The 16,634-nt window shown below is 51.9% G+C and overlaps 1 protein-coding gene across 6 annotated transcripts in view; it reads left to right on the plus strand.

The window, feature by feature from the left end:
- Positions 1–16,369, plus strand: part of APBA1 (amyloid beta precursor protein binding family A member 1) — a 231,849-nt gene extending 215,480 nt beyond the window's left edge. For all 6 annotated transcript variants that reach the window (XM_066368017.1, XM_066368019.1, XM_066368020.1 and 3 more), the window contains 5 exons: positions 95–274; positions 2,483–2,695; positions 8,954–9,073; positions 11,728–11,868; positions 13,388–16,369. In XM_066368017.1, the coding sequence (XP_066224114.1) occupies positions 95–274; positions 2,483–2,695; positions 8,954–9,073; positions 11,728–11,868; positions 13,388–13,459 (726 nt within the window). In that variant the 3' untranslated portion in view covers positions 13,460–16,369. The remainder of the gene's footprint in view (positions 1–94; positions 275–2,482; positions 2,696–8,953; positions 9,074–11,727; positions 11,869–13,387) is intronic.
- Positions 16,370–16,634: the final 265 nt, after the last annotated feature.

Raw genomic sequence — 16,634 nt, forward strand, 5'->3', positions numbered from 1 at the left:
AGGCCTTTATGCTCCACAGTCCTGATGGGCCCTCGGCTGTCCAACACCAGGGCTGCCCTGTTGACTCTGTCTTCCCTCTCCGGCTGCTCTCTAGGCCCAGCTAATCGCACAGTCCATAGGGCAGGCATTCAGCGTGGCGTACCAGGAATTCCTCAGGGCCAACGGGATTAACCCTGAAGATCTCAGCCAGAAGGAGTATAGCGACCTGCTCAACACCCAGGACATGTACAACGACGACCTGATCCACTTCTCCAAGTCTGAAAACTGCAAAGATGTAGGTACTTTTCTGAAGCTGTTCCAAGCTGGGCCAGCTGCACAGGAGCTCCAGGGAGCCAGGGGGGAGGGGGTGGGGCGGGGGCTACAGAGTATGGGTATCAGCAGGACGTGCTCAGGGCTCAGACCGCTCTCTGGCTCCCCTGGCGTGAGGCTCTGATTACTGCCTGCAAAGGAGGGCCTCACTAGTGAGGCAGAGCGTCCTCTGCCTCCAGCAACCCCGGGCCACATTTGGGGTGGGTTTCAGAGCCAGACAGGACCTGCATTGCACACAGTCTGGGAAAGGGCACAGAACATGTGAATTAATGGTGCTAGTGCAAACATTAGTCAAAGACAGCTATGCTTGGCAAATGGAGCAGGTCTGGAGTTTCAGACAATAAATGCTGCATTCCTGCAGGGAGGGCCCCATCGCTCTGACCCGACTCTGCAGGAGTGTCTGGAGGACAGCAGGGCCAGCGGAGGTGGCCTGGAGGTCTGGGTGTTCTCTGGAGAGTGTAGGGGTGTGCGGAGCAGAAGAATGAAGGTCAGAAACACTCAGGAGTGGTCTGGGAGCTGTGAATGAGGCACGGATAAGGCAGTGTGGCTGGAGCAGAGGGTGCGTGGAGGAAGGACAGGAGGAGTTTGGGACTGAGCTAGAGGGCTTAAAAGTTCAGCTGAGCAGCTTGGACTTGATCTAATAGGTAAAAAGTACCTTTATGGGAAAATGATCTTTTGACCCACTAACGTATGTTAGGTGTTCTGGGTTCCCTAAAAGCAGAGTCTGAGATGGGCTTCTTGTTCAAAGGGTGTGGGGAAGAGTGACCTCAGGAGAAGGTGTGGGCTGCAGGTAGTGGGGATGCAGAGGAGTGGGGCCTCGCTGGGGACGAGCGTCATTCACGTCCACAGGGGGGCTCTGGGTGACAAATCACAGGACAGACATGTCCCTCCTGGGCCAAGGGAATGGGCAGGCCTTTGTCCCCTGTGCTGGTCAGTCACTGACACCAAGGTTGGATGTGGTTGTATCTGTGTGCTCAGGGGGCCATAACAAAGGACTGAAGACAGGATGGCTTCAGCGACAGAAATTTATTCTCTGCCAGTTATGGAGGCTGGAAGTCTGAGAGAATTCAGCAGGGTCGGTTCCTTCTGGAGGCTTAAGAGGAAGGACCAGTTCCAAGCCTTTCTCCTTGTGTCTTCATATTGTCTTCCTTCAGTGTACCTCTCTGTGTCCAAATTTCCCCTTCCTGTAAGGACATTGGTCATATTGGATTAGAGCCCACCTTGATGACCTTATTCTAACCTGGTTACCTCTGTAAGGACCCTGTATACAAACAAGGTCATATTCTGAGGCGCTGGGTGCTAGGACACAACTCAGCCCATTACGGGGTGTCTCCTCTTCGGCCAAGGGCAGTTCTCCAGGGAAGGGGCCAGCTGTGAGCTTCAGCAGCCAGGGTTAGGGGACAGCAGCCTATGAAGGAGGCTTTGTCAGGCCCCAGGACCACCACTGCAGTTTGAGCATGGGTGTATCTGTGAATAGGCATAAATAAATGCACGCGCACTCTTTGTTGGATGCATCCAAGAAGTGCCTCACCCCTCTGTGGTGTCTCTGTAAACCTTACCAGCCAGCAGATGTCCAAACCTAACTCCTGCCTGGTCTGCCCTGCCCAGGAAGGCTACAAAAAATGACGCATATGTAGAGCATGGTCTTTCTGTTTGGTGATAACTTTAGCATCTTTTTTTTTTTTCTTCAGCTTTCTCCTTGCAGAGAAGTGCTCTACAATGTATATTTATTTTTAATTCAAGAATCTTAACTGTTAGAATTTGTGAAGCATTGTGGAATAAGGGAACCAGTGCATAAAATCTAAAAGCTATTTCTGGAAACCAGAATGCACCACCAAAGCTCCCACCCACACCATGTCTTTCCCCTCTCCCCGCCCTCACTTGGGACTAGAGAAATTAAAAATAAAAAAGAATGTCCTTCGCGGTTGTATTGCCAAGTCAAGGCTGCTTCTGTGGAACGAGAAAAACAGCAACAGGCATGGGCCTGTGTTCAGTCGTCCCTGACACACTCCAGTGCCGTGGAACACAGAGAAGACGGGACCTGTCTGGGTCAGAGTCCTCAGAGGTGTTTGTCTTCCTTAGTCAGGGCAGCGGGAGGAGGGCAGACGCTCTGCTGTCTGTCGCTGCCCGGGCGGTTGCTGATGCAGGCTTCTCAGTGTGCCTCTCCTTCCAGGTCTTCATAGAGAAGCAGAAAGGAGAGATCCTAGGCGTGGTGATCGTGGAGTCAGGCTGGGGGTCCATCTTGCCAACAGTGATCATAGCCAACATGATGCACGGGGGGCCTGCCGAGAAGTCGGGGAAGCTGAATATCGGGGACCAGATCATGTCCATCAACGGCACCAGCCTGGTGGGCCTGCCCCTGTCCACCTGCCAGAGCATCATTAAGGTACTGGGCCATGGGGGGAGTCAACTGCTGTCGCAGACCGGAGGTGGCCTGAAGTGTGACTACAGTTCAGTTGTTAATACTCGTGAACACGTCCTGGGGGTCAGGCACGGAGGAGGACACACACACACACACACACAACAGTCGCGCTCAGTTTACCGTCAAGTTACTCTTTATGGGATCCTCCCTGAAGTTGTTTTTAGATCAAAGATGGACTGTTTGGCTCAGATAACATCACTGTCTGATACTGTGCCATCAACAGGTGTCACTAATCAACACGGCACTCTCTCCCAGCGAGACCCAACAGAACTGTCGTCAGCTTGGCCGTCCAGACGGTCCCCCGGGGCCTTGCTTCTCAGCCAGGGGGATCTTGAACCCCATCTCTTGGGGACACGTGGCAAGGTCTAGAGACAGTTTGGGTTGTCACGGCTGAGGAGGAGGACATGCTACTGGTGTCCAGTGGGGAGAGGCCAGGCATGCTGCCAGACAGCCTTCAGTGCGCAGGACAGTGTCCTCAGCAAAGGATGCCCCAGCCCAGGTGTCAACGTGAGAATGCCGGACTCAGGGTGTATGCGCTCAGAGACGGGAGGGCGAAGTCCGGAGTGAGGGGAGTTGGTGAGGGAGGGATTGTGGGGACTCGATCTGGGTCTGGAAAGGTTTGGAGGACAGGGAGGAGCAGGGTGGGGGATAACCGGAGTGGGGCTGGGGCTGGCCCTGAGTAGGAGTAAGCAGGACCTCCTGAGGGTGCTCAAGGCTGATGCCAGTGCCCATGATACACCAGCCGGCAGTGCCTGGCCCTTCAGGAGGTCACCTCCCTCCCTCCTCATGAAAGACAGCCCATTATGGAGGGAGACAGCATACACTAGGTTTACAGATGAGTCATTAGACTCCGAAGGTGACTAGCCTGGGACCCCTCAGCTGACACACAAGTCCGGATCCCCCTCCCTGCCCCTCCCTCCCTACCTCTGCAGGAAGGAGACAGATGAGATGAGGCAGGCTGAGACCCACAAGGGCCACACGAGCTTCCCCTGGTACCACGGGGAGACTCATCTTCTGCCTGATGGATCACACATCGAGGTAGAGACAAAGCCTGCTCAAAGTACAGTCTGAGAAGTTTCGTAGAAAAGAGCTTTGTTATGTGAGTGAGTACCTAACCTTTGGTGTCTGCAAACGGAGTGACTGTGAAATCAGAAAATTAAAGGGCCACCTGGTGATGAAAGACGTGTCACAGTGAAGATGGAGAGGAAGAAGTACTCAGTGGACAGGCCTGTCAGAACACAGCTGCCCTTCCTCAGTGCCCGAAGGGAAAACTAGGATTGGCCCAACTCGGGTGACCCCTGGGTGGGAGAATTTCCCCACTGCCTTCATTAGATCACCAGGACCTAATGGAAATGGCTAGCGGATTATAGTATTGTTTTTAAGTTACTCAGACAACACACCTGAGCCCATGCTCACACTTCCTCCCCCGCCACCTTGGGGCACTGCAGGGAATGTTCTGGGCCTCTTCATGGCTTCCTGTAACATTTCTTATTTCAGTGTGTGTCAGTGCTCCTTGCGATGAATTTAACAAGCATCTCTCATCCTGGTAAATCAGTGCTTCACAAACTTTGGTTTGAATCACCCAGGGATCTTGTTAAAAATGCAGGATCTGGTTCAGCAGGTCTGGGGTGGGATCCTGCACTGTCAACAAGCTCCCAGGTGAGGACATCCCCAGGCCTCTGTGCTTTGAAGAGTAAGCTGTGTATTCTGTGTCTTGCCACTTGAATGCATGTTGGCCTTTTTACCCGTAGTTATAGGGAATAGAATATATTCCTAGAATAGAGTTATGGTATTGAATTATTTTAATTGCTTTCTTCCCCAGCTCTTAGCTTTTCTGCTATCATTCCTACAGCATAATAATTGATAGGCAGAGCATGTTAGCAATCTATCTTTTCATTGTCTCCATGGTCTGCCTTCCTGGAGAAATTTTCTTTCTCTTGATCTATTTTCTTTCTTAAACTAGAGCACGGCTTCCCCTTCCTTCCAGGATCATCCCGATACTGCTTGCCTGTTGCCATAGAGACCATTCTGGCTTCTCTCCTCTCCCCTCCCCACTTTCCTACCCGTACCCTCCCACCAGATTTCTTAATTTGCTCTACCATTCCACTGTTGTCATGGGGACTAAATGACCATTTATTAAATTGGCACCTCTAATAAAATGGCAGTTCAGAAATCCAAGCTAATGCGACCCAACTTGAAGCATTGATTAGGAACGGCAGAGCAAATGCACGGTCTGCTCATTTCAAATTCCCATCTCGCTAAGCCCCACTGTGCAGCACGCATCCCAGTCTAGAAATTCTTGCACTGGGGGACAAATCAGACATCTTAAATCAATTCACACAGAAGGAAGGACCCCATGAAAGCAATGTGAACATTTTAGGTAACCCAGGAAACAGTCATTCTCTTCCCTTCCGGTATGCTCTGTGAGGCTTACCTGTACCTCACAGACATCCCTCAACAATCCCAGTGGTTAATAGGCATAAACATTTAAAGCAGGCCCTTCCCGGTCTCCGGTGTATAATTGTGGAGAGAGAGAGGTGAAGGGACGCAGCCCTCCAGCTGCTCTGCTGTGTGCCCCAGGACCTCCCCTGAGCTCCGGGAGCTCCACCCACTCCTGTTCTACCCACTCCCGGCACCTAACACATTTCTTGGCACATAGCAAGTGATCCATAAAGATTTATTGATGAAGCGAATGAGAAAAAGGAAGCACTCAAAGGAAAAAGGAATACACGCATGAATGATGTCTGAGCACACCCATCCTTCCTGTTTTTGATTTTAGAAATAGGTGTTTCTAAGCGTAGTGTGGTGTCAGCAAACACATTTAGGAAAGTAAAGAAGGCATGAGAAGGGGTGAAATCATAGAAATGAGAACTGGAAGAGAACTTAGTGGGCGGCAGCACGTTTTGCTGACGAGGAGACTGAGGTGGAAGAAGGGGAGTGCAAAGTGTCTAAGGTCCCGCGCCCTGTGGCGGCAGAAGCACCTCTCGAGCCCCGGCCTGCTGACATAGCCGAGTCTCCTTCAGCAAGCCTTGCGGTCAGCAGCGAGAAGCCGGAGCGTCCGCAGAGTCTCCATGAGAGGGAGAACCTCTCTCGGGTCATCTGTGGCTTCACTTTGAAATCATCATTTCTTGAACCAGAGAGGTTGCCCAGAGATGTTCCGGAAACCATGGGGAGACGCTGGTCACTGCTGTCTGTGTGTGTACATGTGTACACCACGTCACCATCACTGAAAACAGAGCAATTCAGAACACCAAGGAAATAGGCCAAGACACTGGAGGTGGGGACTTAGGTGGAGCCCCTCACAATGCACAGGTTGAGAGGGCAAACTGGAATCAAGCAAAGGCAGTGGGAGCCAGCAGCAGGGGCTGTGAGGACTCTCACCAGGTAGGAGAGCCTGCTGAAAGCATGGCCCCGTGCTAGACCAGAATGAAAGACTCGGGGCACACGTTCACTCCTCCGTTGCTCTCCCTGGCTTCTTGGCTGAGCACGCCCGACTCATGAATGATGCGGTCTCTTCTGTTGTCTATATGGAGGGTCATGGTGTAGGAGAAAATGCTGTGGATTTGAATCCAGACAAATCTGGGATTGAACGTTGTTGTGGGTGAACTTGGACGAGTTGGTTAGTATCTCTGAGCCTCAGTTTCTTCTTTATAAAATGGGCATAATTAGAGCTGCCAGTCTGTCGAGGATGTTAAAGGAGACAGCTCCTAGGACTCTCCAGGTTAGTACCCGGCGAGAGTCAGTGTGCAGTGACAGGCGGTTTGGCTGGTTTCAGTATCAGAATGGGTGTTGAGGGGCAGTACTCTGAGGGGCCCTCACACATGGTACAGACATACAGGTGGCCAGCTGGGCATCAGGCCAACTGACTCGCCCACAAGCCCTCACCCCACCCTGACCATCATCGCTAGCCCCTGATTTTACAGAGCAGGCTGGCCACAGGTGTCAGTACTAAGTGGACATCATTGGCTCTAAGTCTACCCGAGTGCAGGTGAGTCCATTGTTCTGCAGTGGAAATCCACACCATTTGTTCTCAAAATTGAGTGTCACTGGGAGTGTGTATCAAGTGACCGGGAAGACTCGTTAACACAGAGATGGCTGGGTCCCACCCCTGCAGTTTCTGATTCAGTAGGTCTGGGTGGACCCCAGTCTCTGTGTTTCTACAAAAGTGACCAGGTCTTGCTGCTACTGGTGTGGAGTCCCTCTTTATGAACCCCTGCTATATACCTGTTGGCCGAGCATAATAAAGCCAGACAAGCAGAGCCACAGAAGCCCATGTCCATCCCACAATCTAAAGCATATTTTCACTACTTAGAAACAAAGTGGGAGTCACTTCTGCCACTCAGAGGCAGTCGCACTCTTGGCACAAATTCTGTTGGTGTTGAAGTCGTCCAGTGCCAGCTTCACCTCTCTGCTGGGCGGCGAGCTTGTGAGGAAGGCAGAGGCTGGAGCAGGGACACAGCCCAGTTCTGACCCCACAGGGGCTTGGACACGTCAAGCCAGGTTTCACGTCCCTGTCTGTCCTCATCTGTAAAATGTGAAAGAGAAATCCTGATGGTGTGTGACACAGAGAGATTTTGTGGACTGGTCAAGGAGTGACCAGTGGCAGGAGCAGCTGTGGAATTTGCAGCTATTTATAAATGAGAGGTGATCCCCTTTCAGTCTGAAATGGAATTAGCATTTTTCTCCCTGGTCTCTCTTTCCGCTTTACCCATCGAGGGCACACACTGTACCCATTTTTAATTAATCAGGTGCTGTCTCCAAGGAATACTGCGGACTTCGGGGGGACTAGAGCCCACCTCTTCCCGAACACCTGTTCCTCCTCTGATGGCAGCTGGTGAAGAGGCCGCCCCGCACCCCACAGTACTGCCACTCAGAGGCAGCTCCTCCTCTTCCCCTTCGCCCCTGCCCTTGCAGGATAGGGACCATGACTGACTTTGAGCCCTTTCCCAGTCAGCTGGCCTCCCTAGAGGGAAGTCCAGTGGGACAGGCATTTTCAGCAGGAGTCCTGAGATCTCCCCACCTCAAACCTCACAGCAAGGCCCCCAGGCGCAAGCCCTGTGGTCTTTTTACCCCAAGATGCAGAAACCTCATCTTTTTCTCTGCCATGACTTTAAATGAGTTAGAAAACACCTGCTCTGGGCCCTTTGGTCTGGACCACCCACACACAGGCCTCAGCGGAGGCAGAGCAGGTGGTCCCAGTAGACCTGGGAGATGGGTGCTTATTCCAGGGCTGAATCCTTGTGTCTGGCTCCCTCCTTTTAGGGCAAAGCTCACACATCGGTGATGGGAACACGAGGAGCAAAACCTTCCCCTGCCTGGGGGAAAGCATAGCTTTGAGGTGATTTTCTAGGGGTGCTCCTGAGCAGAATAGGGCTCTGGTCCCTGCCATGTATATTCACGGAACAGGAAGGTGGACCCGATCTCAGCACAGATGAGAGTGGGGTGGAGGAAGCTCTCTCGACAGGCTCTGAAACCAGACCAAGTCCCCTTTCCTCTTTAAAGACCACCTGTCCCTCTGCACTCCGTTCTGACTTGGAGGGGCATGCCAGCAAGAATCGTGAAGCCACAGATGACCTCCAAGTCTTACGTCCTTCTTCCTTCCTCCCCAGCAGCACTCTGTTCAACCCCAAGGAGGCCTTCCCTGGGACGAGTTCTGGCTGCCCCCTGCTTTCCCCCAGCTGCTGTGGGAAGGTGGATAAAGTCCCAACAGGTAGAGAGGATAGGGGAGCAGGAGCATTAGAGGCCGAGAGGAAAGAAGCCCTGGAGGACTGGCCTGTGCTGTGAATGAGATGTTCTTTGTTCAAAGAGGAGGGATTGCTATACGAGTCTGCCTTTCAGAGAAAACGTCTGTGTCCCATTTGTCTGTCTCCTGACCAGGGGAGACGTGCATCCTTCATCCTTCAAGCCCAATGACACAGGGGGCAGTTTTCCTCTTTGTTGCCCAGACAACCACTTTCCTCAGGTCCCTTGAACACAGCCCATTTCCCCAAATGACAGCGTTGCCCACAGGTGCAGGGCTCTGCCTGGGATGAAAGGGCTCTGTGTAAAGCGGCGGTTTCTCAACCCTGAGCTGCTACGGGCTAGCAGAGGATGGCGGTGCTTCATGAGTCGACCAAGTAACAGGTCTCACTGGGGCTTCTTTTGCCTTTAGTGCTGTCTTCTCTGATCTCATCTGTCTGCCTGGGTGCTCACCATCCCTGCTGTGCTCTGCTCACTTTCCAGGGCTTGAAGAACCAGGCACGGGTGAAGCTGAATATTGTGAGGTGTCCTCCAGTGACCACCGTGTTGATCAGGAGGCCTGACCTTCGCTACCAGCTGGGTTTCAGCGTCCAGAATGGAATTGTAAGGACCACTCCACACTCTTCCAAAAGTCTGACAGAAATGTGGCACAGTGTTTGGTACTGTATTTTTCATTTGTGAAGTTGGCCAGTCCCCTGGAAGAATCCAGCAGGGGAGGGGATGAGTAGGTGAAGGCAGGCTCGGCTTCCTCTTTGGACACAGACATCTGTGCCTTTCCACAGGAGAAGAGGTCTCCCCTTCTCCGAGCCCGGGCCCTTGGAGCCCCAGTCTTTCTGTGACTGTGCAGGGCGGCCCTCCCACTGCTAACTCGAGGTAGTTTGGGATGTACCAGCAAGGGCTTCCTTTTCTGGCCTTGGGGGACTGCCACCCTGTCACTACCCTAGCTGTACACTTAAGCTCCAGCAAAGCTGCTGTTGCTCCCCAAGCCAGGGTGTGGAGCACTGGGGGCTGGAAGGAGGGTGCTCAGAACTCTTAGGCAATTCCAGCTCACAGCCCAGGCTGAGACTCGGCCCCGTGGCTATTATGCATGACTAGCCTGTGCTTTGCCTCTTTAACCTTAGTTGGCACTTTGGGGATGCAGGCCTTAAAATAATACTTTCTTTTCTCATTGTGGTAAAATACACACGTTAAATTGACCATTTAAATTATTTTTTTAATTTTTATTCATTTTAGAGAGGAGAGAGAGAAAGAGAGAGAGAGAGAGACAGAGAGACAGAGAGAGAGAAAGGGGGAGGAGCAGGAAGCATCAACTCCCACCAGACTTGACCAGACGAGTGCAGGGTTTTGAACCAGCGACCTCAGCATTCCAGGTCGACATTTTATCCTGCACCACCACAGGTCAGGCTAAGTTATTTTTAAGCATACAATTCAGCAGCACAAAGTAAATTCACAAAGTGGTATGGCCACAATCACTCTCTCTTTCTAGAACTTTTTCTTCACTCTGAACAGAAAGTCCATACTCACTAGCACTTCCTTTATGTCCAGCCTTGCCTTTCCGGACTCGTAGTCTTTCTGGGTTCAGGTGGCACATCTGCTCTCTGTAACTTCTTGATTTTAAAGATTTGGGATGTGCTTTTTACATTCATCTCTCCAGATAGAAACATTCCTGGCCCTGGTCAGTGGCTCAGTGGCTAGAGCATCAGCCCAGCTTATTGATGTCCAAGGTTCGATTCCTGATCAGGGCACACAGGAAAAGCAGCCATCTGCTTCTCCTCCACTCCTTCTCCCCTTTCTCTCTCTCTTCCCCTACCATAGCCAGATTGGTTTAGGCGTGGCCTGGGGCACTGAGGATAGCTCCATTGGAGCCTATCAGCCTCAAGCACTAAAAATAGCTTGGTTCTCTAGCATTGGCCCCTGATGGGGTTGCCAGGTGGATCCCAGTCAGGGTACATACGGGAATCTGCCTTACTATCTCTCCTTCTCTCACCTAAAAAAAAAAGAAAAGAAATTACCATTTTCTCTTTAAATTTCAGTTAAGAGTTATAGGTAATCAAAATTTTATTCTAAGTATGTCTTAAGTTTAGAAATGCCCATTTGAAGTTCCCAGTGGAAGTGGAAATATCCAGGCCACTTCACCTGCTCTTTGCCCCTACATCACATCATGTCTTTTGCCTTTTGGAGAGGAGCTAGGGCTACTCCTTATTGGTTACTCCTTGTCGTTTTAGGCTGACATCATGTTTCTATCTGTTTACACTTTCTTGTTTGGTTTGTTCCTATTTGAACAATAATAGACGTTCAAATAGGAAGGAAGAGTTGTTCTATAATAGATGTGGGTCTGTCGGGCCCTCATTTTTATTTAAAGTGTGGTGAGGACCTAAGGGATCTTTTGACCCTGAATACCTGATGGGCTGGAGGTTTCCATGTGCTCAGAGAGGCAGGAAGCTTGTTGTCACAAGATGTCGCAGGCTCATCTTCATAGGCTTTTAAACAGAGTTGTACAGTGTGGAGTGAAAAAGTCAACCTGGTAAATTCAAAACATATTCTTTTGAGAAAATTCTGATTGTTTTGTGTGTGTGTGGGGGGGGCTATCCCCTGCGGTGCAGAGCCCAGAACTCTCCACGTGAGGAGATGCAGGCTTGCTTCCACCAGCCTGCAGCCTCTGCCCACCCACTGGGACAGAAACCAGCCCCATTGTCGCTTCTGTGAGCAGGGAGTTTGATTAAGGGCCACTGCACTGGGAAAGCTGAAAGCAGCAGCTCCCTTCCAGCTGGCCACACTCTGAAACACAGAGTGGGGTTCCAGCCCCACTTTGGCTCATGGAACTGTGACCTTAAAAAGTGGTTGTTGGCATTATACATTTGGACATTTGAGTTCAGGAGTGATTGTGGGAAATAGAACTCAACCGAGTTATATAGGCTAACAGTTTGAAAATATTGGCTACATGGTGACAGGTCCAAACAGCTCTTTTTACCAAGACCCAGCTGGGATGAGAAGTAGTCAGAATTCAGTGTGCGTGAAATCCAGTGACGTGCTCCATTCCCTGTGCAAAGTGCTTGAAGGAGGTGGCCAGGCAGGCGTGCAGAGCCTTATTTCTTGGGAAAAGAAACAGAGGTTGAAGTGCCCAAAGCCTAACCTTGGAAGAGGGTCTAAACTTAGCAATGAGAGTGCAAGAGGCAGGGGCTCCGGAAGAGACAGTCCTAACTCCCCCACACCAGTCCCCTGCCTGAGAGGCGTCACATGTCCTTTGACTCTGACAGATCTGCAGCCTCATGCGAGGGGGAATAGCTGAGAGAGGAGGCGTCCGCGTGGGCCATCGGATCATTGAGATCAACGGACAGAGCGTGGTGGCCACCCCGCATGAGAAGATCGTCCACATCCTCTCCAATGCCGTGGGGGAGGTAGGCACAGGGCCGGGGCGGAGTCCTCTGGTGCCCCTCGCCTCATGTCAGGCCCTGACCAAGCCTTGCAGGAAGTGTCCTTCCCAGTCCTAAAGCTCCTCAACAGCCAGAACAGTCTGTCTCAGACCAGGGCCTAGTTTCATTAATGAAAGGTTGTCTGAGAGCTTCTCCCTGAGATAAGATTAAGTCACCTTTAAGATGATTTGCTCAACTTTCTCTTTTTTTAAAAAAAAAATCTTTTTTAAATATATGTTTCAGGTAAACAGTATTATAAGTGAAGACCTGTATGCACTACAAAACAATCACCCCAAAAAGTTTAGTTACCATTTATTACCGTGCAGTGGACCCCCTTCCTCACTTTGGCCCACCCCCACTCCCTCTGGTGACCACCTCTCTGACCTCCGAAGGTGTGCATTTGCCTGTGGGCCTTCTGGTACAGCGCTAAGTAAAGTAAGTCAAAAGGAGAAGACACATACCGTTTGCTCTCACGGTCATGTGAAACCAAAAAGGAAACAAAGCAGAATCAAACTCAACTCCTCGTTTTAGCTCTCAGGCTTTGCGGCTTCTGTCCTCAGCTGCCCAAGTCTCTCCAGTTTTTGCCCAGCTAACCTCACCAAATGTGCCTGGAAGATTTAAGGCTTAGATTCAAAAGCCTACTCAACAGAACAGGCCCCCAGAGGGTGTGCCAGGCATGGAGGTGGCCCAGGTCCCAGTGGCTCTTCCAGGGCTCACTTCCGAGCCCCCCACTGCTGGGGAAGGAGAGCTACAGGAGCAGTCAGACCCCACAGCTGTTTACTTCCAGCTTAAGAGGTCTCTCCCTTTAGAAAAAAAAAAAAAAGGCCTGATGAGAACAGAAGCATTTGACTGGGACAACCCACCTCAGCCGGTTTGCAATCTTATTCTGTCACCCCTCACGTTTTAGAAAGCCTGTGGATTCCATGCTTCCTGGCGGCCACCTGGGTCCAGTCCGGCTAGCAGCGGAGTGTGGGAGTCCGGCTAGCGGTGGGGTGTGGGAGACCGGCTAGCGGCGGGGTTTGGGAGTCCGGCCAGCGGCGGGGTGCGGGAGCCCGGCCAGCGGCGGGGTGTGGGGGCCCGGCTAGCGGCGGGGTGTGGGAGTCCGGCCGGCTAGCGGCGGGGTGTGGGAGTCCGGCCGGCTAGCGGCGGGGTGTGGGAGTCCGGCCGGCTAGCGGCGGGGTGTGGGAGTCCGGTGTGGGAGCCCGGCCAGCGGCGGGGTGTGGGAGTCCGTCCGGCTAGCGGCGGGGTGTGGGAGTCCGGTGTGGGAGCCCGGCCAGCGGCGGGGTGTGGGAGTCCGTCCGGCTAGCGGCGGGGTGTGGGAGTCCGGCCAGCGGCGGGGTGTGGGAGTCCGTCCGGCGGGGTGTGGGAGTCCGTCCGGCCAGCGGCGGGGTGTGGGAGTCCGTCCGGCCAGCGGCGGGGTGTGGGAGGGCATCTTCACATCTCCCCGTGAGAGGGCATCTTCACATCTGCCTCCGCTCCCGCTAAGGTGTGCTTCTGCCCTCAGATCCACATGAAGACGATGCCGGCCGCCATGTACAGGCTGCTGACAGCGCAGGAGCAGCCCGTTTACATCTGAGGCCGCGCCCCCGCCGGGCACATGCATGGAGGACTCTCCTCACTCGTGGTTGTGTTTCTCGTGCTGCATCGTGTGCCCGCTGAGACTTTTCCCTCTGGTGCCCGGCATCCGGTCTGACACAGGAAGAAAAGAACCCCTAAAGACCTCCTAGCTCTGTCTCTTTCCAGTTTGCTTTTCTTTTTTTATACCAGGGAAGTTTTGTATGCACTCCCTCGGGGACGGAGAGCAGCCCGCATCCACCCGGTGTCTGTTCAGGACTGGAGCGTCCGGAAGGGCCCTGGGGAGGCCCGAGGAGGCTCTCGCTGCCCAAGGGAAACTCCTCCCCCGCAGAGGGGCAGGCCTCTCAGAGGGAGTCCGAGGGACAGCCAAGAAGCTGAGTCAGCAGTGCCTCTAATCCAGTTGCTGATCTCAGCTCTCCTCGATTTATGTGGGGGAATCTGGCAGTGACAGGGGACCAGCCTGCGTCTTTAAGGAGATGCCTTGCCCGCCATGGACTTGGGGCACCATACATTACTTCTGCCCAGAATTTCTGAGCCAACCTCGGGCCTCTTCTATAGCTAGTTTTAAGTTCAACCTAATTGTGCTTTCTACTAGGAGCCTCCTCCCCCAAGGACAGAAGGGGACTGCCTTGCACAGGATGTCATCCTGTTGTTGGCAATTCCTGGGGCATCCACAGCTGCTTAGGTTGTCCTGAGGTTACACACCATTAGATAAACCAGGCAGGTGCTGTCTGCCTCCATCCATATCACACGCCTGTATGTACCCACAGCCTCCTTCGCAAATATAGCACCCACCCCTCTTCCCCACCACACAGGAGGCATGTGGAGCCCCTGGAGAACCCACATCACCTCTCTGTGAGGCCCCTTCCCCTGGTTGGTGAGACCCGAAAGGGCTGGTCTGCTCTGTCCTGAAAGAGATGTCCCTTCTGTGGCCGAGGCCTGACCCTGCCAGCACAGCCTTGGCTCAGAGTGATCTAGTGGACTCCCCTCAGGCCCCCCAACACACTCATGAGGGTGTCCGGGAAGGTTGGACTGCTCACCTGGAAGACAAGGATACAGGTGCATTCATGTTACATTATATTCTCTGCTCAGGGCCACAGGCAGGCTGTGACATCTGAGAGGCCAGATGAGTACATAAACCACAAAGCTAAGGGGACAGTAATGACTTCAAGCTATACCTAAGAATCCCCAAATGTGTTCCAGAAACATCATCTTGCTGCCTTGTGGTCTGAGAGTTGAACTGGTGTGGAGTGTTACATGTTTTTCATCAGGTGCCTCGTGTGTGTGGGTTCTGTCTCAGTTCAGTGCAGATATTTTAGTCATATAATTCTGAGCCAGTTTTTACTTATTCTTTGGTCCAAAGAGCATTTTGTTTTCATGTGGATGGGTGTGGCTTGATTTGGCTTTTGTTTTGTTTTGTTTTGTTTTGTTTTGTTTTGTTTTGTTCATGACCTCAGCAGAGACAGGGAAAGAGAAACTAATATATTTTATAATATTAATATAGTCCCTGTTCTCTGCATTTGGCATATTTATGTTGTGTTTGTGGAAGTAGGAATTTGGTGAGCACATGTTGGGTAGGATGTATTTATAGATCGAATGGAGGGGTTTCGGGGAAGGAGAAAAGTACATATAAAGAGGTGAAGAGCAGGGGACTTCCACCAGGGGGCTGTGTGCAGTCAGTGCCCCTGGGGTCTCTGTACCTTCTCAGTTTTCTGCTTAGAGCCAGGAAAGCCCAATGTTTCAGGCCATCGCAGCTGAGCTCGTAGTGCGTGGTATAACAGCTCCGGAGACAGGGCTGTGCTGCCCAAGCATCCTCTCTGGGAAGGGGCCACGCCTGCTCCAGGGGGCCAGGTGGGCAGCCAGGAACCATGGCTCCAGCTTCTCCAGCTACCAAACTGTCAAGTGTCTGATCATATCATTAAATACTAAAGAGTCATCAGTTCATCTCTCCTCTGACAAAAAGAGATAGTAGCTAAAATGTGAGTGCGGCATTACTACTGGTATTTCAGGCGTCAGGAGCCTTGGGAAATCATTGGAGGGTCGTGCCTGTCTGCCCCTAGGGTGACCATTTAGGCCACCTGCCCAAGCACCTGGTCAGAGGCCCACCGAGATTGGCCAGGGACGGAAACTCCTCTAGCACATCCCTGTGCAGCCTCCACAGTGAGGACAATGAGGTGTCTTCACCCAAAAGAGAGAGGAGAGGAAATATACTTTCTATCTGGGAAAGCCAATGTGATAAGCTTTCCTAGAGAAATAACGTATTTTGGCCTAAGACAGGGGTCGGGAACCTATGGCTCACGAGCTAGATGTGGCTCTTTTGATGGCTGCATGTGGCTCGCAAATCTTTAATAAAATAATAACGTTAAAAATATAAAGCATTCTCATGTATTATAATCCATTCATTTCCTACCGCTCATGTTCATGGTTGCGGGTGGCTGGAGCCAATCACAGCTGTCCTCCGGGACACCACCAAATTTTTATTGGATAATGCTTAATGTACACGGGTCATTGTATGGCTCTCACGGAATTACATTTTAAAATATGTGGCGTTCGTGGCTCTCTCAGCCAAAAAGTTTCCCGACCCCTGGCCTAAGAGGAAGATTGTTGATTCACCATAACCCTCTCGTCAGTGAGTGGCCCCTCACACCAGATAGCACATGTTTATGGAGCTCCATACACAGTCACCCTGCTGAAGTGTATTCTTTTCCCTCTGCTCTTGTTGGGTGGAGGGAGTTAATCTACCTTTGATTAACCAAGGAAGCAGAACCTTAAATGTGATTAACTCCAATTTTGAAAGTCCCATGGGAAGTGGCAGTCACTATCCCTTGACACCCCAATATATACAGTTATATATGTAAATATTTGAATGCCCTGTGTAATGGGGAAGACGATACACAGAGCATCCCAAACATGGCTGAGCAAAAAGCCACTCTTGCCCCTCAGCTAGGACATGCTGGTGATTCATTTTGGGGACAGATTCCCAGATTCATCTACCCTCCTGGTCCAGCCAGGGTGCACCAGAACCCATGCTTCCTGTGCACTCTCAGACACAAACATTTTAGGGAGCCACCACCAGCCTCAGGTTCCCAAGTAGAAGCAACCCTCTAAAGACCGATGCCTGGTGCACCCTCCCCTCACCAGAGTGGGCTCCAAGGGGCCTTCAGCCCATTATGGGG

This window comes from Saccopteryx leptura, chromosome 2, assembly GCF_036850995.1.
Source record: "Saccopteryx leptura isolate mSacLep1 chromosome 2, mSacLep1_pri_phased_curated, whole genome shotgun sequence".
NCBI classification, from domain to species: domain Eukaryota; kingdom Metazoa; phylum Chordata; class Mammalia; order Chiroptera; family Emballonuridae; genus Saccopteryx; species Saccopteryx leptura.